The sequence below is a fragment of the Barbus barbus genome (assembly GCF_936440315.1).
Source record: "Barbus barbus genome assembly, chromosome: 16".
NCBI lineage: Eukaryota > Metazoa > Chordata > Actinopteri > Cypriniformes > Cyprinidae > Barbus > Barbus barbus.
Window position 1 is genome coordinate 27,255,436 of NC_136744.1, and position 24,121 is coordinate 27,279,556.

The 24,121-nt window shown below is 37.1% G+C and overlaps 1 protein-coding gene across 1 annotated transcript in view; it reads right to left on the reverse strand.

The window, feature by feature from the left end:
- The window catches only part of LOC306882488 (runt-related transcription factor 3-like), a 57,322-nt gene extending 46,407 nt beyond the window's left edge, over positions 1–10,915 (reverse strand). Inside the window, exons 1-2 of the mRNA XM_079437142.1 lie at positions 10,711–10,915; positions 10,391–10,504 (exon numbers count right to left, since the gene is read on the reverse strand). Of these exons, the coding sequence (XP_079293268.1) occupies positions 10,391–10,448 (58 nt within the window). The 5' untranslated portion in view covers positions 10,449–10,504; positions 10,711–10,915. The remainder of the gene's footprint in view (positions 1–10,390; positions 10,505–10,710) is intronic.
- Between the last annotated feature and the right edge of the window lie 13,206 nt (positions 10,916–24,121).

Here is a 24,121-nt window from a genome sequence, read left to right on the forward strand (position 1 = left end):
TTTCTACTTCTACTCTTTCTATACCATTTTAAAATAATTCCAGGATGCACCTTTTGAAGTTGTTTGGGAGAAGATCCAGAGAAAGCACAGCTGGAATCTAGAGACAAAGTGTTTTTATTTATGTCATGTTTTGATCACTAAATTATTCCCATATTTCCAGTTTCATAGTGCTGATAACTACTATTATTCACAAAAGTGGAAAACAATACAGATGTGTGAATGTGTCCAGACTTTGGACTGAATGAACAGATGCTCAGAGGTGGACAGTAACCAAGTAGATTTACTTAAGTATTGGACTTAAGTACACTTTTTGTACTTTATTATAATAATTTTATGACTTTAACTTCACTACATTTGAAAGACAAATATCGTACTTCTCACTCCACTGCATTTCTATCAAGGTCCTCGACGTAGAAAGTCGTTGAAAGTCAGTGGGTGTTTTTTTTTCTTTTCTAAAACGTGACTTTTTTTCTCAGACAGTCTAGCACTAATCACTATTGTAGATTTACGTGAAGTGATTTCCCAGCATTTTTGTGAACACTGACCAGTTGCAAATTCAATAATAAGAAGTTAATATTGTGGTATATTGGACATAATATTGTCTGATTTTGCAAAATTGTGTAAACGAAAATATTACCTGTAAAGTCACAAAGGAACTGTTGTGCGTCTCCTAACAAAACACAATAGTTGTTTGACTTGAAGCAGCACTGCACAGACTGTTCTGTGTATGACATAAAAGTACAACGAGAGTGATTAGAGAGAATTTTTCAGCAATGTTGCTGTTGTAAAGTTATACAACTACAGTTGTGTTGCTGGGATTTAAAGCAGGTTTGATTTTTTTTTCTTATCAGTCTGTCTTTCACTGTCCACTCGGTTCAAATGTGGATAAATGGCTACACATACACTGCCAGATCTGTGTGAGATCACTATCATGCTGCTTTTGTGGAGGTGGGTAGGGGTGTTAAATATAATTGTTTTTGTTTTCATAGGTTTTTAACATTCTAAAAGCTCTTTATTCCAAATATACTACAAGCTAGTCAGTGTATTTAGTAGGCACAATGTATTAAAAGTTACTTTAGAGGGATAAGGTATTGCAAGTATTACATACAATAATAATAAAACAGTATGTTGACCTAATAAAGGAAATTTACTTTTGGTACTTAAGTACTTTTAAAAGTGAGTGCATCTGTATTTTCACTAAAGTAATTAAGTTGTGTACTTTGTCCCCCTCCATTACAGTTGTCATAATGACTGTCAATTGTTGATGGCCTCACTGAAAGTAGGGTGTAAACCGTTCGTTCCTCCCATTTCACAATATTTTGACTTTAACATAACATAAAATAACAGTACAGTATGTCACACCATTCCTAAACAAGTTCACTCGCCACACAGTTCTTATCACTGTGTATTTTTACATGTAGATCTGCTACAGGCCATCTGCTATTCTGGAATGGAACACTTATAATTCAGCACAAGTGCATGTCATATATTACCGTTTTAAAAGTTTTGGGTCAGTAAGATTTTTAGTTTAAAGAAATTAATACTTTTAAACATCCAGGATATATTAAATTGATCAAAAGTGACAGTAAAGACATTTATAGTGCTACAAAAGATTTCTGTTTTAAATAAAGGATTCCTATTCATCAAAGAATCCTGAAAAAAACAACAACATTTAAATTCAAATTCAGTAGAAATGTTCCTTAAGCAGATAAAATGTATTCAAATAGAAATAGAAATTAAATTGTATATAATATTTCACAAAATTACTGTTTTAATGTATTTTTGATCAAATAAATGCAGGCTTGTTGAGTATAATATATATATTTTTCTTAAATCTTACTGAAACCAAGCTGATAGTGTACGTGTTTCTGCAAGTAAAATTCTGAATGACATATATTATATTTAGTTTTCATACACTTCTGCCTGAAACTTACAAATAAATGAAAATCATAAACAAATGCAATTAATCATAAGGAGAGACAATGAGCAGTACTGAAATAAAAAAGGTCACCAGTGGTGGAGAGAAAAGTTTCATAAGCATGAAACAAACTGTACTGTTGGACTGCAATCTCTCCTAATGGTCCATTACTCACTGGAACATGTGAGCTATAGAGATGTTAGATGCATTTATTTTAACATGCTCAGAGAATCAAACAGAAACTATTTTATGAGCATTTCCACTGAGCTTTCCAGTGCTGTGGATATTCTGGAAGTGTTCATCCTGCCTTCATGACGTCTGTTCCACTGCAGCGAGGGTCTCTCAAAAATAGATTGTCTAGACATTATAAATGACATTGACATCCTTCTACCTCCTCATATCATGACAGATCATTATGGAAGGACCACCGAACACCTCTTGTTCTTCAGACTCGCTGTGTGTTGTGGTAATGTGTTTTGCATACACCCAGGAATCGGCTTCATTCGCTGCTGTCACACACAATCACACGCCCAAGAGCTGAAAACACACACTAACTCTGGGTGAACCCAGTACACGGCTGCAGCTTAATGGAGCACACATACATGAAAAACACTTTTGATGCACACGCATTGACCTTTTCAAGGCCTAGTATTCTGGTTTACAAAAGAAGCACACTGGCCATGTTCCAAAACCTAGTGTAGGCAGCATTTTAAGCCTCGAAAAACATACTAGTATTTTGAATGGAAAATCTTCTAACTACACATTATATTCCGAAATATGTCAGTTTAATTAATAAAACAACTTTAATATGCAATCAGTGTTCATTTCGTTAATGAAATGTATATGTTTATTACCTTTTTTCCTTGACTAAGAGGCAAGGCAAAGATGAGACGACACCGACTTCATTAAACACTATAGCTATGACTATATCAACATGCAATATTGTTGACAAAAAAGGTGAGAATAAAACAGAACAACTCTATATCCAAAATCTCTATATATTTTCTTTAAAAAAGAGAGGAGAAAAAGTATAGACCTCGACAAGTTTTCATGCTTGGGTTTGCCATGCCAAGAGTTCAAATCCCTCTATCAGAGATTTACTCTTAAAAGAACACACTTTCTGCCCAGTGTTTTACTTTATCTTTGGAACCATTCGCACTAGTGCTGTCAAACGATTAATCGCGATTAATCGCATCCAAAATAAAAGTTTTTGTTTACATAATATATGTGTGTGTACTGTGTATATTTATTATGTATATATAAAAGAACACATACAGTATATAGTTTGAAAAAAATTACATGTATTTACATGTATATATTTATATTCATATAATTTATATTACATATAAATATATTTAATATATAAACATAACATGTTTTTCTTAAATATATAGCTACATGCATGTGTTCGTATTTATATATACATAATAAATATACACAGTACACACACACATATATATTATGTGAACAAAAACTTTTATTTTGGATGTGATTAATCGCGATTAATTGTTTGACAGCACTAATTCGCACACGTACTCTCTACACTGTGGAAAAAGTGCAGATGAGCTGAAAACATTGACAAATGTTTAAGTTGGAGTTCAACGATCTACACTGAGATATTATGCTCAAATTAATATGTAATAGAATCAGTCTGTGTTCCTTCAGACGGCCGTTTGCTGCGACTAACTCTGCCAGACCCTCTCAGTGAGGAACTGCAATAAATCCAAACATGGATGTGGTTGCTGAATAAGTGCACTTATGCAACCTTTGTGCCACAAGTCTATTCTGTTGTTGTTTTAACAGAAAAACATGCATATAAATTGGAATTAATAAAAATGAATACAAGGAATTTCACTGTTTCAGCTTTTGAGAAAAGCTCCTGAGTTTTACCTGTTTTCAGAGTTTACATGTAAATTTACATTGATATGATAATTTAATAAATCAGGTCAAATAATCCATGTGTATATTTTTCGTATTTGTGCTTATAGGTGAAAGTGCAATAATTCCGATGAAATTTCTCAAATGAGTAATCGTGATTATCATTTTAAGATAAATAATTGGGATTATCAGTTTAAGTTTTTTACGTTTTCATTGGCTACACTAATATTTCCAGACTCCAGATTAGCAACTAAAATTTGACTAAACAAATAACAGGATAGGCTGACTAAATATGATAAAAACTAAAAAGGGCATTGACACAGGACTATAGCTTGGTACCTGAATATCAGCAAGTTAGGTATAATGGCATCTACCACAACAGCAACCGAAAAGCACACGTTAAAGGACAGTTCACCCAAAAATAAACATTTTGTATATATTTACACTCTCAGACACTAGAATTAAACTTTGACCCTATAAAGCCCACTATATCATATTTGATACACAAACTTCTAAAGCCTCCACTATTAACATGATCAAAACTTTGGCTTTTAGTATAATTCTAAAAATGCCCACCTTCAGGTCGTGGTTCACATGTCTTTATGCTCTGAAATCTTTAGTAAACAAGCATACATTTTATATTGTTATGAATATAATAATCCAATAAACAAAAACAAGTAGATTTTTGGACTCTTATTTCATATGTCAGGCTTTACAGGGTTATAAACTCTGTTTGCCTAAACAACGGTCCCTCAAGAAAGATAGAGCAAGAACACAAGAAAATCTCTCTCATCACAGCCATTAGATCTCTGATCGCTAGCTTCAGGACCAGTGACAAGAAATCCCTGCAAAACACTCCTCTTATACTTGGGACATTTCCCTAATTAACTCCAGTCCCACAAAAGAGCCTGCGCTTTATAAATAGGAATTGTTCTGAGCTAAATTAGACACAGAAGCCAGACCCTCCGCTGAGACCCTCATGCAGTTTTCATTACGCGCTTCCCTGTCCAATATCCAGACCCTCAATATCTGGTTACAGATTTCAGTTCTTGCCTTGGATGCTGATATTTTCGGGGGCCGAGGGTAATGGGCAGGAGCCGAAAGCCTTTGAATGCACTCCAGCGCAGTGAAGTATCAATTTATAGGAGCACGAACCATGTGTTTATGAAATTAATAAACTCTGTGCAGTCATGTGAAGTTTTGCACGACCTGCATGCTGTATTGGTAAATCTGCGGGTGAAGCACTCAGTGTCCTTAAGTTCTGCCACGAATGCTTCGGAGCAGAATATGATAGATGCTTTCTGTAGCTCAAGCCGATGGAGTTTAGATTTGCTATGGGTGTTATGTGAGGTCATGTCGGTAGAATTCAACCGGAAGACTCAGGCAGGATTCCACAGTGGTTACACAATGCATGTCTACATATGTGCATGCATGCAGATGTATGCTAGTGTACGCATGTTTGCACACTGTACAAAATTAAGCATTCGTGGAAACCTGAAGGCAACCACTTGCATAGGTTTTTCTGAGTCGAATTCAGTTTCTTTAGGTTAACCCAACTAAAAATGGAAATTTTGTAATAATTTTCTCATCCGCATGTTGTTCCAAACCTAAATGATATATTTTGAAGACGTTTGAGGTCCATATATGACATTCTTTGTACTTTCTTTTCCACAGATAAAAAAGAAAGTCATGCAGGTTGGGAATGACATGAGAGTGAGTAAATGATGACAGAATTTTTATCTTTGGGAGCACTATCCCTTTAATTATTTTAATTAAAAGCATTGACCAAAATGTTAAATTGGCATGACTTTAAATTATATATATATATATATATATATATATATTAGTTACGAGTACAAAATGAATAAAATGCTATACAATTTTAAAATCTTTAAATTGCTTTAGATAACAATTCTAAAAAGGTTTTAGGGTTGTCTTTGTTAAAAATTGAGTGTTTGCGGAGAAATATCTTGTCCTAAGCGAACTTAAGCATGTTGTGTAGAGTTAACTATTGACAAAATCACATGAACACTCGTGAGACAAAAATCAGTCATGAAGTCTCTTTAGACACCACATAGACCACAATACTTGGTACATGAAATGCAACAAGGTTAAAAATCAATTGATCAAAAACGTTTTTTTTTTTGGTTTTGTTTTTTTACTGAGAGCAACAAGCTCATGACATCACAAGAAAACAAGTTGCTAAATGTGACAACAAAATCAACAACTGGTTAAACATATCCAACCATATTAATTATTGATGCCCTAGTGCATGCTTGTAAGAGATTGAATAGGACTGAACCAAAGATTTTTCATTTGTCAGGCCATTTGAACTCAAATACTGCATGAGTCCAGTTGTGCGTGTTGGTTTGAACAATAGAAAGAAACAAAAAAACATACTGTATATATAGAAAGTATATAGAAATAATCTGCATTGAGATGCATTACTGGTGTTCCTGAAAATGACAAGTTGCTAGAACAAATATGCAAATGGAAATAATCAAAAGAACATTATTTATTTGATCTGTGAATCATTTTTACATTGCATGTTTAAGATTTAGGCCAATTTAATGTGAGCAGACCCATACTCTTATGTGTGTGAATGTGGTTGCGTGTTCGTTTATGTTTCCATTTATGCAAGTAAATAGCTTGTTTAGATACGTTTATATATATTTATATATTGAGTGTGTGTGTGTGTGTGTGTGTTTTAGACTGCTGTTTCAGTGCAACAGGTGTGACCTCATTGTGGTTGCTGGTGAGCAGCAGAAGCAAACAGAGTCTGCATCAGATTAACACGCAACACACACACAGACACATGCGCGCACACACACACACACACACACACACACACACACACCCGCTCATCTTGTTCCTTAAATTTTTTTCTCACACTCTTTCTCTTGTATGTGAATCGTTTTACGAGACTCTATCGTACATCATTGCACATATCCACTGCAAAGATTTTTTTTATAATTATTTCTTCTGTTTTCCAATGAAATATCTAAACATACTTAAAAATTCATAATTTTATTTAAGTACTTAATGAGATAAATGAATGTACTTTAATGAAGTTTATTATTTTTTTCCTACAGGCAAATGTTCTCATTTTATTCATAAACTTCAGTAAATTGTATTAGATTTATACTGACATCAAGAACAAACTTTTCATTGGAGTAAGAAAAATATGGTTAATTATCTGGATAATTGTCTAAATATTTGATGAAATTTTGCTTCTCAAGTAAATATGTCCTGTTTTAAGAATGGTTAAATATTATTACTGATAACAACACAAGACAAAAATACTGATTATTACAATTATTATTTTATTTATTTATTTAATTATTAATTTTGTCGTGTGCTGGATACGTGTCATGACTGTCTTCATCCAATTAAGTTTGGAATTTGGAATAACTTTTCTGCATTTAATATATTTCTGAATAAATGTTTTTATTTAGACCTTAGAATATATATCTATTCTTCTTGACACGTATAGTAAAGTAAATATAATGTATAAATAGACATATATATGACACATAGTTAAAATTTATTCAAATCGCTATATTTGTTAGACATTGTCATTATTAGATATACTGTTAACCCTTATGAAAACATTTGGATCAAATGAGTATGATTTCACACACAAAAGTGGATCCAAAAGTTGTTTTTTTTCTTGTACACAACATAAAGGATATCTGAACATCTCAGATAGGAGAAATTAAAGGCTTTCTGCTTTTAAATGATTCACTTTTGGTTTCATGGCTGAACAAAGTGAAAAAGGATATTGCATATTCACAAATGATTTCCAATGGTAATTAGAGCCGCATTTTGGTATCTGAGAAGTTCTGACTCTAAACAGTAGAAACTAAATTCATAGTTCATTGATTCAAGAAAGAAAGGAGCAAAGAAAGACTAGAACTGACTAAATCAACATTGAGCCTATTTACTTTCCTAATAAATGTTATCATAATTGGGATTGATTCATCAGTGCACATATTTGCCAATTACATTTTTTTTGCTAATTAAAAAAAAATAAAATCATATTCCGTCCTCAAAATGCAATTAAGCTCTGAAACGACATTATTTTCCATCTATTATCACAAATTTCTATTACTTCTCAACCTCTTCTATCCAATCACCTGAGTCTATTCTGATATGTAGCACTTGCTTTAATGAATCAGCTCAGGTTAAAAACACTCCAGTCCCATCCTACATTTTTTTATTTTTTCACTTTAAACCGGTTAAAAATATCCTGCAAACTCTCTTGCCCCATACTCTTATTTTGGCAACACTGTTACTAAAGCAAACACACATTTTGATTTTGACACTTCTGTTTTCTGTCCCTGTGTTTCTTTTTCTTCCTTATTTTTGGATGTGAGCACATTGTTAAGAAAAACTAAAACCCTCAGCTCATCCCACAGGGACGTAACCACCACAGACATTGGGATACATTTTCCCCAAATTATTTTGATTAGTAATCAATCAAGATCTTTCACTGACTGATTGTTCCTCCAGTACTGAACATGTGGAATGAGAGTGGAACTGCATGCTGGGAGTTTACAGTAACATAGCAAACCTAAACCCCTGCTAGCATTTAGCTACTGCTTATTACATAAAGTGGATGACATCAGCACTCACTCTGTCCAATTCAGAGCTACTTTATTTAACTCACACCGATCCATCACAGAGTCTACGGTAATGTTAACCAGCTCAGAGTTCTGCTGATGCATGTAAACACAGACTCAACCATACCATGTGAGGATCAATTCAGCAGCAATTACTCAAACTTCTAGACTTTCATGTGAGCGGATGAGTGGGATATGAATGGATCTGAAGTCATCTATGTGAAATGGACTGCAAAGAAGTAGAAAACAACACAGGCAGGCTGTATATATTTTGTCTCTGCCGGGCAGGGTGGCGTCACTTAACAAGACCGAAAGCATCACTTGTAATCTTGGCGAGGGGTGATTTGCTCTTCTTTACTTTGATCTTACACAACTTATTTTCTGAAACAGATATTTTCGATTGGATGAGCTGCTTTTGAAAGCAGTTGCATTAATGCACCAAGTTGCTACATTGTAAATAGCCTACACAAATAAATATTATTTGCTAGAAGAAAAATTAAGATTAATATACAGCATTCTCAGGTAATGCGTTTACTGATGAAATGCATACACTATCTTGAATGAAATGAACTTGCTTTGGATAAAAGCGCCTACCAAATGCATTAACATAAATATGAATAAACTTCACCTTTTATTGCATATTGGCATCTTATACTATATTGCAATTGCAGCCCTTTCATAAAAGCAATAAACCACTCAACAACGTGTGAGAGAAAAAAAAAAAAAAAAAAAAAAAATATATATATATATATATATATATATATACAAATTTGTGTACTTTTCATTAAAAAAAAGTATGAAAAATAAAATAATATTTAACAAGTGCAGTTTTCAACCAATTCCTCTTCCTTAATATTACATATTTCTAAGAAAAACGTTGAAAAATGTATGACAGGTCTTCAGTTTATCAATTAGAAGTTGAATTGATTGTGAAAACTGAGTATTGCGTAGGAGAATAACAGGCAATTGGAGGAATTTGTGACGTTGGCCAATTAGGAAAGTCGTTATGAAGTGAAACATTTTTTTATTTCTAGTAATTGTAGTGATGCATCACGTACAGTTAGACCAGATACATGCATTAAAGAGTAAATATCAGCTTTGATCTCACATTGATTTAAATCTTCATCTCGGCCTGAATGAGCACTTCATGAGGAGAATGATTCCGCATTGTTTTTAAAACAAAACCGGACTTCATCCGAGGGCAGGAAGCACCTCATCACATGTTCATGTTACCATAGTGACAAATGGCTTCTTCTGAGGAGCTCAGGAGATGCAGATGCCAGTAAATCACTAATGTTGACTTGGGCTCGTACCCACACATATACACGGCGACCACAGAAAGGCCGAGAGTGCCCTGGCTCCAGAAGTTGACTGGTTTGTGAGTTCCAGTAAAGGTTGGTCTAGCTGGTTCCTCCCTTGCGCCCTGAGCTGAGAGAGCGTTTATGGTGCTAATGCTTGCGGTAAGCAGGCCATTATGATCCAAACCCATCAGAACTGCTCCAAACAGACTGAGACATTATAAAACAAACATCTTACGGGAGACAAATGCGCAGGTAACTCATATGCACAGATTTGTGCATTGAATTCCCTGATCTAGGTTTCAGGGCATCTATGGAAGGCCGTAAAGGCTCAAACCTATATACATAAAATTACATGGTGCCCTTTTACAGCAACAGACATTTTAAGCAGACTGTTTACAAAGCAAAACAAGCATTAACTGGTCTATGCTTTAAACAGACAGGTTGCACTTTAAAAAGTGTTAGATAATAGTTCTCAAGGGAGTTTGTAGTCTATATGCAACATGTCAAACCCAAGCATACACTGTCACACGTTCAGAACTGCTAAACTGCCACAGATTCACAACAAACTACAGCAGATACACTCTTATGAAGGTTACGACTACGCCTGACAGCTTTCTGGTCACCACAGCGGCGGAGGAGGAGGGAAGGGAACGCCACAATGGGTGACTTACCTCGCAGTAAACTGGGCGAGTAGCTGGAGAATGTGTCGAAGATGCTGTTTGAAGCCATGTGTCCCGCTCGGGAGGGAAAAGAACTGGCCTCTCCGCCGCCTCACCGACTTCAGCCTGAGAGAATGACAATCGGAGAAAGAGAAATAGAGAAACTACATAGACTGCCTGCAACCAAGAATTTGGGGTTTGAGAGTGCCACAGGAATCTTTCGCCACAAGCCGACTAACAGAACAGCATATGTGCTGTGTGGTGAGAGCGAGCGAGAAAGAGAGAGAGAGAGAGAGAGAGAAAGACCAAGCCACTCTGAGCGATGGACTCACCTTTGACGATGGACACTTTTGTCTGTCTGTCTCTCTAGTAGTGGTCGTTGTTCTCTCGACGTGGTTTTAGTCAGGTAGTTGAAAGTTCAGGTGTCTGACGCTCTCGCATTGGTGATCTCCGTGGTAACGGCCTGTCAGTCGCATGTCTGAGGTATCCGAGGTCACAGCTCCCACGACAGGGCTGCTGCACGGCAATCCCATGATCTGATTGGTGGGCCTCAAGTCACATGACTCTCTCTCTCTCACTAGCATGCAGTGAAGTTCTCCTTTCTTTCCCAGTGTGTTTCACACCCATCTGATTGGCTGATGGGTGTTTTTTGAATGGTTTCTCAGAGGACGATGAGACCTTCTAGAAGAGGGGCCATGAAGCTTAGATGTGACACAAACTTTCAAGTGAAAGACACTGCAGAAAATGTGGGATGTAAAAGGATTATTAAGGAAAAGATAGTGCTGATGTGTGTGCGCGAGTGTGTTTTGGTGGTTTTGAGCATGTTAAACCACCATTCCACCCTCACTCACCACTTTATAGTATCTCAATGTTAGTCTCATTAAAAGCAGCCATGCCAGTCATTTCATTAGGCCTCCCGCTCGCTTTTTACCCTCATTTGTACCCAATACTCTGTGCTTTATGAAGTTGACATGGCTGTGGGAGGCCTACTTTTTATTTCCGAAATATTTGCGGTATTTTACACACCTTTCATGTATGGCCTGATTTCAGTGGCCTCGTTAAAAGCAAACATGAATATATTTTTATCTATACCATCTAACTGTGTCGGTATGCATATGTGTGTGTGTGAAATTTGTCCCCAGAATAAATCTCATGTTTGATGCTGTTTTGATTCACCATACCAACTGATATATAAGTCAACTAAGAAATACTAAGGTGTTCTGGATGATTGGCATGGCATTGTTATCTTGTTGCTAAGGCTTTTCTACAGTATGTTGTTGTTAGGCATTGCTAGGTGGTTGTCAGGCTGTTTTGGCTGGTTACTAAGGCTTTACTACATTCTTGCATTTCACGAGTCGGCTGCCTCCCCCCTTATCATCATCCCGTATTCGCCGCCCTTCACCAGGCTCCCGACGGGAGTGGGTGTGTGAGAGAGGAGGGGCGCTGAAACAGCCAGGGCTGGCGGCGTGTGATGCGGCGTGTGATCACCGCCGCTCCTTGAGAGACTGGTCTCTTCCCCGTGCATGCACGCTGGTGTCCTCGTGGGTCCAGGAAGGGCGCGTCGAGAAGGAAGACTGCCGCACCCGTGAATCCCCCAGAAGTGCCGGGGGCCAAGGAGTAGGACGAAGCCGCTCGAGAGAAGCCGTCGCCACTCGCTCCCGGTCCCGAGAGGGGAGCGCGTGCGGCCACCGGACTCCGCCCCTTCCCTGGACCCTTCCTTCCTGAACACTGCCCTCCTTCACGTACCCCACAGCACGACGAGGACACCAGATCCCCTGTTTATTTTGGACACTTTTTCCCCTTGGACACTATTTTGATTATTATTGTTTAATAAAAACCTCTCCGAGGCCTGACGCCACTCCCACTGTGTCTGTCGTATGCTCCTCCCGCCACAATAGATAGATAGATAGATAGATAGATAGATAGATAGATAGATAGATAGATAGATAGATAGATAGATAGATAGATAGATAGATAGATAGATAGATAGATAGATAGATAGATAGATAGATAGATGTGTGAGTGTGTAATTGAGTTTATGTTGTAACATGCCACTTTGCAGCCACAGTGCCATGAAAATGAGCACTTGTGTGCTGGTCAGTCAGCAGCACAGGGAAAATGACACAGTGGATGTGTGTGTGCGTGAGGCAAATAACACACTTCCAGGGAGTGTGGCCTATGGTGAGGCCACAGAATGACTTCAGGGCTTTTATCAACCTTATTCCAACCTCACAAAGTTTCCAGAGAGAATCACGCAGCTTGGTCAGTGTGTGTTTGTGTGTGCACCTGAGTGGGATCTACCGCTTTAACGTCATTGTCACATGAGTGAAACTGGATAAAGAGAAAACACTGAAGAGGGAACTTGAATTTTATTCATTGAGAATTGATTGGATCCATGTGGGCATTCGATACCAGAACAGTATGGAAGGCTTTCTTTTGTTTGAGGAAGTGCAGGCTGCAGGTCAAATTCACCCTAGAGAGCATCTTGATGCATTCAATCTATTGCTATTTGCTTCTGTTGTTGTATGTTACACATTAAGTCACTGACTATTGGCAAAATAGTATTAAGACTGCATTACCTACAGCAGTAGCCTTTGCAACTATTTTATTTTATTGGAAGTGTGTGCATAGATTAAATACAGTGTAAGACAATAGATAATTTTAATGTTTAATGTCAATGTTTTTAATGCCATATTCAGATTTTTATGCACATGTACAAATTTAGCAAGTACACCACAAGTGCGTGTCTTCCCGAAGAGTGTATTGGACATTGAGGATGGGGCCGTCCAGCTTCTTTCCACAGACACAAACACCATCTGCTCTGTGTTTTGGGAAAAGGGTTTCTTAGCAGCGTCGTTCACTAACCACAAGCAAAAATGGTGGAAGCAGCACTGTAGCGATCGGACAGAGATGTTTTTTTTTTCTCTCTCTCTCTTGTTTATCAAGCCCCTGTATTTAAGTTTAATATAACTGCAGTGTTTTGCTGAGAGACCTGCGGTGGACCGAACGCTGCCAATGTCCCTCCACCCCACGGGTGGGGCAGAGCGGGGTGGTGGCTAGAACGTGCGGTTGCGAGCGCAGATGTGCAGGGGCTTATTTTGTGGTGTATAAATTGCAGGCTGCCCCATGTGCAACTCATAAACGGGGAACACAGCAAAGGACAGAAGGAAAAATATAGTGATGAGGTGGCCATCTTCACTTCAAACGCATTTTCGAACCAAAAGCGAACGCCCAGAGTCTAAATCTGGCTATGCCGCTTAAGGGGGATCGAGGCTTTTGGATGGAAGGATGAGAAAAGAATATGAGAAAATACAGTCAGCCATTTCGATTTCATGAATCCCAGAATCATACTGCTTATTGATGTATATCAACACTGAGCCCATTAAAACAACATTGACTTAGGAATAGCTCACCCAAAAATGAACATTTCCTGAAAATTCAGTCACCCTCAGGTGATCCAAGATGTAGATGAGTTTTTTCTTCATCAGATCAGATTTGCAGAAATGTAGCATTACATCACTTGCTCACCAATTGATCCTCTGCGGTGAATGGGTGCCGTCAGAATGAGAGTCCATATAGCTGATAAAAACACCACAAATATCCACAAGTAATCCACACAGCTTCATCAATTAATGTCTTGTTAAGCTGTTTGTAATAAATTCAAGATATTTTTAACTTAAATTCGTTGCTTCCTTCAAACCTTTACTGAAATTGGTAGATTTCGATGTGAGAAGACCACAGCAGATTAACTTTTTTTACTGAAGCAAGCGTTATTATGGGCTATTTCGGGCATTAAGGATTAATTTGTTTCTTACAAACACACAGCTTTTCACATCACAAGACGTTAATTGATAGACTGGAGTGGTGAGGATTACTTGTGGATTATTGGGATGTTTTTATCAGATGTTTGGACTCTCATTCTGACGGCACCCATTCACTGCAGAGGATCCATCGGTGAGCAGGTGATGTAATGCTAAATTTGTCCAAATTTTGTTTCACTTCTAAATATTTTACATGGGTTATATGTAAAGATTTATAACATGCTTGATTCCGCTATGCTGTACAACTAACAGCACACGTGCATGATATTAACCGACAGGAAATGCAAGATCAACAATTAGTTGTCTGCTGACATGATGACTTTGTTAAGATGTGTTGACATCTAGAAAAAAGCTGTGAATGTGTAGTTAATTCATCAGCAGGGAAATAATATACTCGTCAGGCCACTTCAGCAGAAACTGCACCACAAAAAACCAACCTTTCACAGCAACGTTCAACGTGTTCCTGCACACACACTCAGCCTGCCCCACATTTGACCACTTTCTCTCTTTCTGGCACCTCTTCTCTCTGTGTGGAAACTGAAATGGTCATACTCAGTGAATTATTCTTATATTAAAATTATACAGTATATAGATAGCACAGAGTGATCTCCTACCTTACCTTCCTCCGAACTTGATTCCAGATTTTATCTCCATATGGATTTCAAATCATGACAAACCTGCTTCAAAACACTGCTTCTGCAATGGTGGTACAAAACAATATTGCCTCATTCATATCATCAGTATTTGACATTGTTAAAGGGTTACTCCACCTAAAAATAAGATATATTTAAATATTTAAGATATTTTGGATGAAAATTTGGCTTGTGACTGTCCCATTGACTGCCAAGTAAATAATATTGATAAGGCCCAGAAAAGTATAAAAGACATTGTCAAAATAGTCCATCTGTCATCAGTGGTTCAATGTTATGAAGGGACGAGAATATTTTTGTATGCAAAGAAAATAAAAATTACTACTTTATTCAACAATTCATCTCTGTGTCACCGTAGAGCCATTTTGGAGAATATCCGTGTGGTGCGGCTAACACAGAACAGCATATGCAGTTTGCGTCCAGCGGATATTCTCCAAAATGGCGCTATGGTGACACGGAGGAGACGAATTGTTGAATAAAGTAGTAATTTTTATTTTCTTTGCATACAAAATGTATTCTCGTTGCTTCATAACATTCAGATTGAACCACTGATGACAGATGGACTATTTTGACGATGTCTTTTATACTTTTCTGGGCCTTATCAGTATTATTTACTTGGCAGCCAATGGGACAGTCTCCCGGTTTTCATCCAAAATATCTTAAATTGTGTTCCAAAGACGCTTTTACAGGTTTGGAACGACATGGGGAAAAGTGATTAATGACAAAATGTTTAATTTTGGGGTGGAATAACAATTAAAATGAGTTTCTCTATGAATATAAACAGTGAATTTGTATTTATAATCAGTGCAAACTGGAATCTGTTTGCTATAATAATATATCATTATGTGATATTATAGCACTCTTTCTAAATTAATCTCATTTGCCTGTTTTTGTCTTGTCCTGTTTGAGATCCTCTCCAAGGGGAAGTGGCTGCTTGCATGTGTTAATGAAAGATAACATTTGTGTCAATCCCTAGCTTCTCACACGTCTAAAATAAAAAAGCTCAAAAAATAGTTGGATCCATTTTTTCCCACAGGTACCATTGCTGATGGTAGAGTTTCGATTCATCGTTCTTGTTTTGTTTCTGGCCACTGTTGATACCAATTGAATAGGTCAGGTTATTTTGACAATAATGGGAATCTCAAAACATTTACTCTCAACATCCTTTTTTGTCTGATACATAAAAACTGTCCAATTAGTTAGAAAGACATAGTATATTAGGTCAGAACATCTTTCCATTGTACAATACAAGCAATTATCAAGAGAGAAAGTGAGAGATAAAATAAAATAAGTTTGCCCTGTTTATCGCCTTGCCAGCCTGTTAAGCTCCACCCCTTTCCACAGAGCTGTACCCACACCTCCCGCCTTCCGCTTTCTCACACTCTCTCTCAACCACAGAGCCTTTACCGGCAGAAAAACACGCCAGCCGAATGCATTTTCTTCTGAAACTAAATATTAAAGAAAAAAGCACTGGCTAAATGTTATTCCATTTATGCATATTAATGAGCATTTAGTAACACTGAGTATCATCTATGATGGCCCACATTCTTGCGTCAATGATACCTTCAAATCTGATACTGTGTTTCTGTCCAATCTCCTTCGCACACAAGTACAGCCACATTATCTGCATAGAATTCTCAGTTAAATCTGCACCCTCACTCCAATATTTCACACAGTCTCCTAACAACCACTACCCCTTCGTTAAGTTCCTTAAAGATCATGTCTGTCAGGTTTACGTGGCTTTTACAAAATAATTTTTCTCATGAGAAAGCGACGTCAGAACTCACTACAGTTGTAGTGCAAGTGCAAATACTTAGAGACCTATGAACTTGTTTAGATCATGCCACTATGTTGAGAACTTCAATACTACAGCGCTTGAAGCACTAGTGCAATTATTTTAGTAATTTATTTAAAGGGATGGCTCACCCCAAAATAAAATGATTGCATTCTGTATTGTGAAACAATATATGCAATGCTGGCCAAAGAAAGCATCATAGAGGGCAGCATAATGTCACTGCGTCCATGCATACTTAAACATACTTAGTTCACTCAAAAAGTAAATCGCTGACATTATTTGCTGACATTAACTTCTATGACTTTTTCTAATACTCAGAACAATATGTGTAAGATAATAAATCAGTATTGATGAGTAAATGATGACAATATAATGTTTGGATGAACTATCTCTTTAAGCTAAGATAGACAACATTTTGTCTAAAATATAAATATAAACAAAATAAAATCTTCACAACTTCACCATACATATATACATACAATATACAACCATACAGTCACACTCATAAAGACTGTGCTACTTATTTCTGAAATGTGCTACTAAGGTCACATTTGGAGTTGTGTGCCTTTTAATCCATGTTTGTTATCTTTAAGGTCATCTACGTGCTAGTGTACTCCAAAAGTTGATCAAAAGTTAGTATTTAGCAGATACACATAAAAAAAAGTGTACAGTCTTTCTTATCTGGGAAAACAGACCAAAAAAATATTCTAAAATGATGACTCATCTTGCTCTCAGGGGAATTTAGAAACAAAATTTGTCCAATCAAATACACTCTAGAATGAAATTCACCTACTTCTAGCAATGGTTCATGGTTTACAATGTAAACTCAAATCTATTGGCTATTTAAAGTAAGGCACAAACCCTTCTATGTCCCGCCCCAAACTTTCTGTTTAAATAGAAAATGCATCACATGAAAAGAAAACTGTGCTTTTCAATTTAATTTTATAGAGTTGAGATATTTTTACTGGAAAACAAAACAAACATACTAAAAATAAGATTTTTTCAAGTGTAATCAGCGTAAATGGGGTTAATAATAAGATTCCTAAGCTAATAATACTGCTTCGCCGTAGTCATCTTCACAGAAATGACCTCCTCCACACTGGGGTTGCTCTGTGACCCATCACCGCTGCTGACGGGCTAAAACTACATTAATGTGGGGTTACAGAGTTCCACTGGCAGACTCCACTGTGTGGGAGCCCTGAAAGCCACGGTCTCCACCTCAAGATTCACCATCTCACATTCCTCAAACCAGACCAGACCAGATCACACCAGATCTGGGCCAGAGCATGGTCGACCAAAACCCAACCACCAACCTCGGCTCCTTACCATTCAGAGCACTTCAAACATGCAGATGTGTGTCACATCAAGCTGTGCCAGTCGATCCCGCGTTCGCATTTCTTGTTTTCTCTCTCCCACAGCATGAAATTTTCTCAGTTTCGGTTGCGTTTGGCTTTGATGAAACAAGCACATCCCTTCTCATGCCAGACCTGCATGAGGTTTCTAAAATACTGTGCAGATAATCTGATTTATCAATTTTGCACGCATCAAATGCATTTATTGTATTTTATGTCGGTGTGTACGGTGCATTTGTATTTCTGTTCACGTTTATATACGGTTTTGTTTGTGTATTTTGTGCATGTTGCGTACTACAGCGCCAGAGACACGCTGCTCTAAATGCATGTGCGCGTTTATGCACGGTCGTGTGCGTCTATGTATGGGTTAGTGTTTGTGTCTGTATGTGTGTGTGTGTATATTAGACCTGTTGATTTCCTGTGGTGCAGACAGAGGTTTGCATGTGCCAGACAAAAAGGAGAGCTCAGAGCTTGGGACAGGATGTAGAGATGTTGTTCACACTGAATGCAGACAGACACATTTACATACAGTACACTGTGTGTGCGTGCATATAATACAGCAAATATATAATGGCTGCAAAACGTATATTTGCACGCTTAAATGTTTGAATGGCAATGCATTAAATGCGCAACAGGTTAGCAAGTATTGTAAAGAAAGATAGCATGCTACACAAATCATTGTGCAAAGAGTCGCTGTGCACACATTTTTGGGGCACAATTAAGAGTTAAGCCTTTAAGAGTTAATGTTGCATGCATGTGTTTTTTTCTCAGTCAGGTGGATGGAATCTGATGCTGTCTGCAGTCCTGATAAAATCATACCTTCACATAGAGAAATGAGATGATAAATGGTATCCAACAGATAACAGTTCAGCAGTGTTTAGATGTACACACTTGATATAAACAGATAAAAGCAGTCTGATTAAAACTACCATTAAAAAAATAAGGCAATCATAAATTTCTTACTGTCACAGAATTGTAACAAAATTACAACAAAATTCTATATGGCTCAAAAATATGTTTGCTAATGTTTCCATTAGTTTATGAAAATATGGACCTTTGAACATTAAATTAAAAAAATATATGTTTTAAAAATGCTTTATTGGGGTTATACGAATGTTAAAAGAACATTAAACAATGTATAAATAACGTTATTGTGCTAATGTTTTGAGAACGTCTTTAATAATGTTCTCAAAACATTAAAGCGTTATCTGAATGAACATTCCATTAACGTTATTGGAAGAACTTTCATAATTGTTCGTAATTCAATTATTTTTATCCAATAATATATAAACAATATAAAATTTAAATACATACATACATACTGATGTCAGTGAGCATAAGGCATGGTAATATGTATATGCATATGGTAATTGCAATAGATTTTTCTTCTTAAAAATGTGAATTTAATAAACAAATGAAAAATATGTTTCTTTTTAATATTCATCTGTTCATCATCCATCCGTACATCCATACATCAACCTATCTGTACATTTGTAAATCCACGTGTCTCTTTCCTTACACCCCCACAAACACACACATTCGAGTTCGGTGGAACTTCAGGTTTTGGGTGATTATCAGAATGCCATGAGTCACCGCAGAGTGCAGAGTGCATTCTGGGTAGGGATGTGACCACAGGTTGAGAAATGAGTGCTCCACAGTAAAGTGGCTGTGTGTGTGTGAAGTGTGAGTGTTTGTGTTCCATGTTAAACCGGCTCTGTGTGTGAGTGTGTAAGTATGTGTGTGTTCCATGGTTAGTTGTGCGGTTGGTATGACCTGCTTTCAGTTGGGCCCATCACTCATTTGGTTCAGAGAAATCCTGTGAATCAGAGAGTGCAATTCATGTGAGACAAAAAGAGATTTATTTCAATCTGTTGCCAGTTTGTCCTCGCTTGACATCCAAAACTCACCATTATATGAGCATGTGTGTGTACGCCTGTTCCTAAACGTGTCTGTTCGTATGACTGCATGTGCATATGTGTTCTGATGTGCCTGAGAATATATTTCTCGTGATCATCATCTGATGTGTTTCTCTGTGTGTCAGTGTGCTGGCTGCAAACATTTTATACTGGAGATATTATCATTACGTTGTACTATTGATAAATGTTTTCTGTTTCTCGCATTTTTCTCTACAGCTGTTGTTTTTCTCGAGACCACACAGCAGGTTCCCACACTTTCCTTTGTTACTCTGCAAATAAATGTGTGCATGCAGTAATCTAAAGATGCCCACAACAGACTATGTGTTGTTTATGCTCTGTGACAATATGCAGTTGTGAGTGAATCTACATATATATATACAGCCAGGTCCACACTCGCCGGCCACTTTATTAGGTACACTTGTTCAATTGCTTGGTAACACAAATTGCTAATCAGCCAATTACATGGCAGCAACTAAATGCATTTAGGCATCCAAAAGGAGCATCAGAATGGGGAAGGAAGGGGATTTAAGTGACTTTGAACGTGAAATGGTTGTTGGTACCAGACGGGCTGGTCTTAGTATTTCAAAAACTGCTGATCTACTGGGATTTTCACACACAACCATCTCTAGGGTTTACAGAGAATGATACGAAAAAGAGAAAATATCCAGTGCGCGGCAGTTGTGTGACAAAAATGCCTTGTTGATGTCAGAGGTCAGAGGAGAATGGGCAGACTGGTTAGAGATGATAGAAAGGCAACCGTAACTCAAATAACCACTCGTTACAACCAAGGTATCCAGAATACCATCTCTGAACGCACAACACGTCGAACCCTGAAGCAGATGGGCTACAGCAGCAGAAGACCTCCTGTCAGCTAAGAACAGGAAACTGAGGCTACAATTTGCACAGGCTCACCAAAATTGGACAATAGAAGATTGGAAAAACGTTGTATGGCGTAAAGAACATGAAAGCATGGATCCGTCCTGCCTTGTCTCAACGGTTCAGGCTGGTGGTGTAATGGTTAGGGGGATATTTTATTGGCACACTTTGGACCCCTTAGTACCAATCGAGCCTACCTGAGTATTGTTGCTGACCATGTCCATCCCTTTATGACTACAGTGTACCCATCTTCTGATGGCTACTTCCAGGAGGATAATGCACCATGTCACAAAGCTCAAATCATCTCAGACTGGATGGACCGTTCTTGAACATGACAATGAGTTCACTTTACTCAAATGGCCTCCACAGTCACCAGATCTCAATCCAATAGAGCACCTTTGGGATGTGGTGGAACGGGAGATTCACATCATGGATGTGCAGCCGACAAATCTGCAGCAACTGCGTGATGCTATCATGTCAATATGGACCAAAATCTCTGAGGAATGTTTACAACACCTTGTTGAATCTATGCCACAAAGAATTAAGGCTGTTCTGAAGGCAAAAGGGGGTCCAACCTGGTACTAGCAAGGAGTACCTAATAAAGTGGCCAGTGAGTGTATTTGGACACTGACACAATTTTCATAATTTTGGCTCTGTATGCCACCAGAATAGAAATAAAATGACAAAATAATATAACATAAAATGCTTAGGAATTACAACCATGTTTATACACAGTCCCCCCCATTTTCAGGGGCTCAAATGTAATTGGACAATCTTGTCTTAGGACAACTTTGATTATTTTTTGTATATATACAGTAGTCAACATTTGAAGTGGATCAAAAAAGTTAATCAAAGTTGTCCTAAGACAAGAACACATTTTGGTTTTAGTTTTTAGGACATCTTTGATGAAAGGTTTTGATCCACTTAAAATGTTGAGTACTATGTATATATATATATATATATATATATATTATTGCTGTCAAAATTAGCGGTTAAAAATATTTAATGCAATTAACGCAGGGGCGGGGCCAGGGTCACCACTCACAACTGCTGTTTCTGTCACTATTTCTCTTGACAAGAAGTGCATTTATCAAGTCGCAGAACGAAAAACCGGAGACGTTTCAGACGCGCGCTCCAACTTCAGTTCAGCACCAGAAGCGAGACAAACGAGCGCGGAAACTGTACTGTGCTCGTAGCGTGAGCAGCTCTTAAATTGCATGCACAAAGGCGCTGGCGCGCGCTATAGCCTATATCATTTCATATCAAAGCGCGAAATAAACTACGTGCATGCAATGTCATGGTCAGTTAAGTCATGAAGATACCAAAAATGTGATTAAAGCTGCCTTAAAACTGTGCGTGCATGTAATATGTTATATATTAGTCACATTTAAGAGACGTCTCTGAAATGGTTTTCAAAACTGTCTCATCTAACACAACCGATTCAGCTCATTAGTAGAGACTTTAAGACATGAAGTGGGTCAGAAAAGGTAAAGAAAGTAAGTTCACTTAAATTAGAAGTAATGTTTTAGTCTAATAAATGTTAAAATTGAGTCATAAAAAAGATGCCATTAAACAAATATTAAAAATATACTGTCTTTATGTTGTTTGTACATTAATTTGAAGATTTAATGTGAAATTATTGCAATATAAAAGTATATTTAAAAACTTTAATATTAGGTGGGATTAATCACTAATAATTAATTAATTAATTAGTTAATTTTTTTAATCGATTGACAGGACTAATATATATATATAGAGAGAGAGAGAGAGAGAGAGAGAGAGAGAGAGTGACTTACACATTAGTTATTATTATTATTAATATATTACATGTAAATTATATGAAATTATTATTTAAATATGAAATTGCATTTATATAAATTATTCATACAAATGAAAATATAAATAAATATTTATATAAATATTAGAGAGAGAGAGATACACATGCAAATTAGTTATTATTATTACTACTACTATATTATTATTGTTGTTGTTTAATTTACTTCTATATAAAACAGTATTACTATGATGCTCCTCTTAAATACTAGTGAATATTGGACAAAATCATTGATCACACTTTATTGTTCAACAGTTAATCACCAACCTAAATGTCATAGTCGCTGCAGCCGTTTTTTGGTTTTTGGTTTTTTGTTTAGAACATGAGTGAAATGATCACGCAGAACCATCTCTAACAAATATTTGATCCAAAGAGCAGATAGTCAGTGTTCTCTGTGTGTCTCACAGTGGCAGGTGTTTGCAGGGTTTGTGGTTGTAGTCAAAGCTCTACTGCTCGCAAACGAAGGAATTGACTGTGAAGACACATACAGAACGCACCAAGTTGAATTCTGCATCATTTGTGTCAAACATGAAGCTTTCGTGACAATAGACTCAGGTCTGGTTTCCGCCACTGCGATATGTGCCTGAGCGTGGGTGTGTGGAAACATCTCTCTCTCTCTCTCTCTCTCTCTCTCTGTATCTGTCCTTGCACAGTAATGCAACTTTCCATATATAAGATATGAAGTCAGGTTTTTTGTGTTATCCTCTCATTGCTTGCTTATGCTATAATAATACTGCTTATTATTCTACACTAATCAAGAGATAGACATTTAGTGGTAATAGGATGCAAACATAAATTTTCACCATATTTATCACATTTTTCACCAACTGAAAAAACTTAGTAGCCATTAACATTTCTTATTGAATCATATTTTCCATTATTTGTGTAAAATACATATTTTTTCATTCCCATCGGTCTATATCACAGTGATACTTCACAAAGCAATTTTCCATGTTGTCAAAAATATACAAATGTTGTGGAAAATCTTGATCTGTGTGAACATCCCTTTATTAGTCAGTGCAAAAAAAAAATCGACCTACGGGGTGAGAAAAACGTTACTTGGCATGCTTAAATTTTCTCACTTGGTATGTGGGGGTTCATATAGGGAAGTGTCATTTCGTTTGATCATGGTGCGGTGTGTCGTCTTTACAGTGTAGTAGAAGAGAGATGTGTGTTTATGGGGTAGCAGAATAGAGAGGTTTGTTTATCAGTACGAGAGGTTTGCTGTAGGAGGTTAAAAGGGCCAAATACTCCTGTGGGCTCTGTGATTGGGGCCACAGCAGAGGTTTGTGGGCAAAGACTCTGCATTATAAAGCTCAGGAAATCAGACCGAATCAACTGCATGAACGCATACTCTGCCAAAAGAGAACGACGCAGCCGACTGGTTTTTATCTCAAACGTGTAGCCTGCAACATTCATTTATTTAGCAGCAGATGCTTTTGTTAAATGCAACGCTTAGCGACACTAAAGTGAGAGAAAATGACTTTAAATGCATAAAA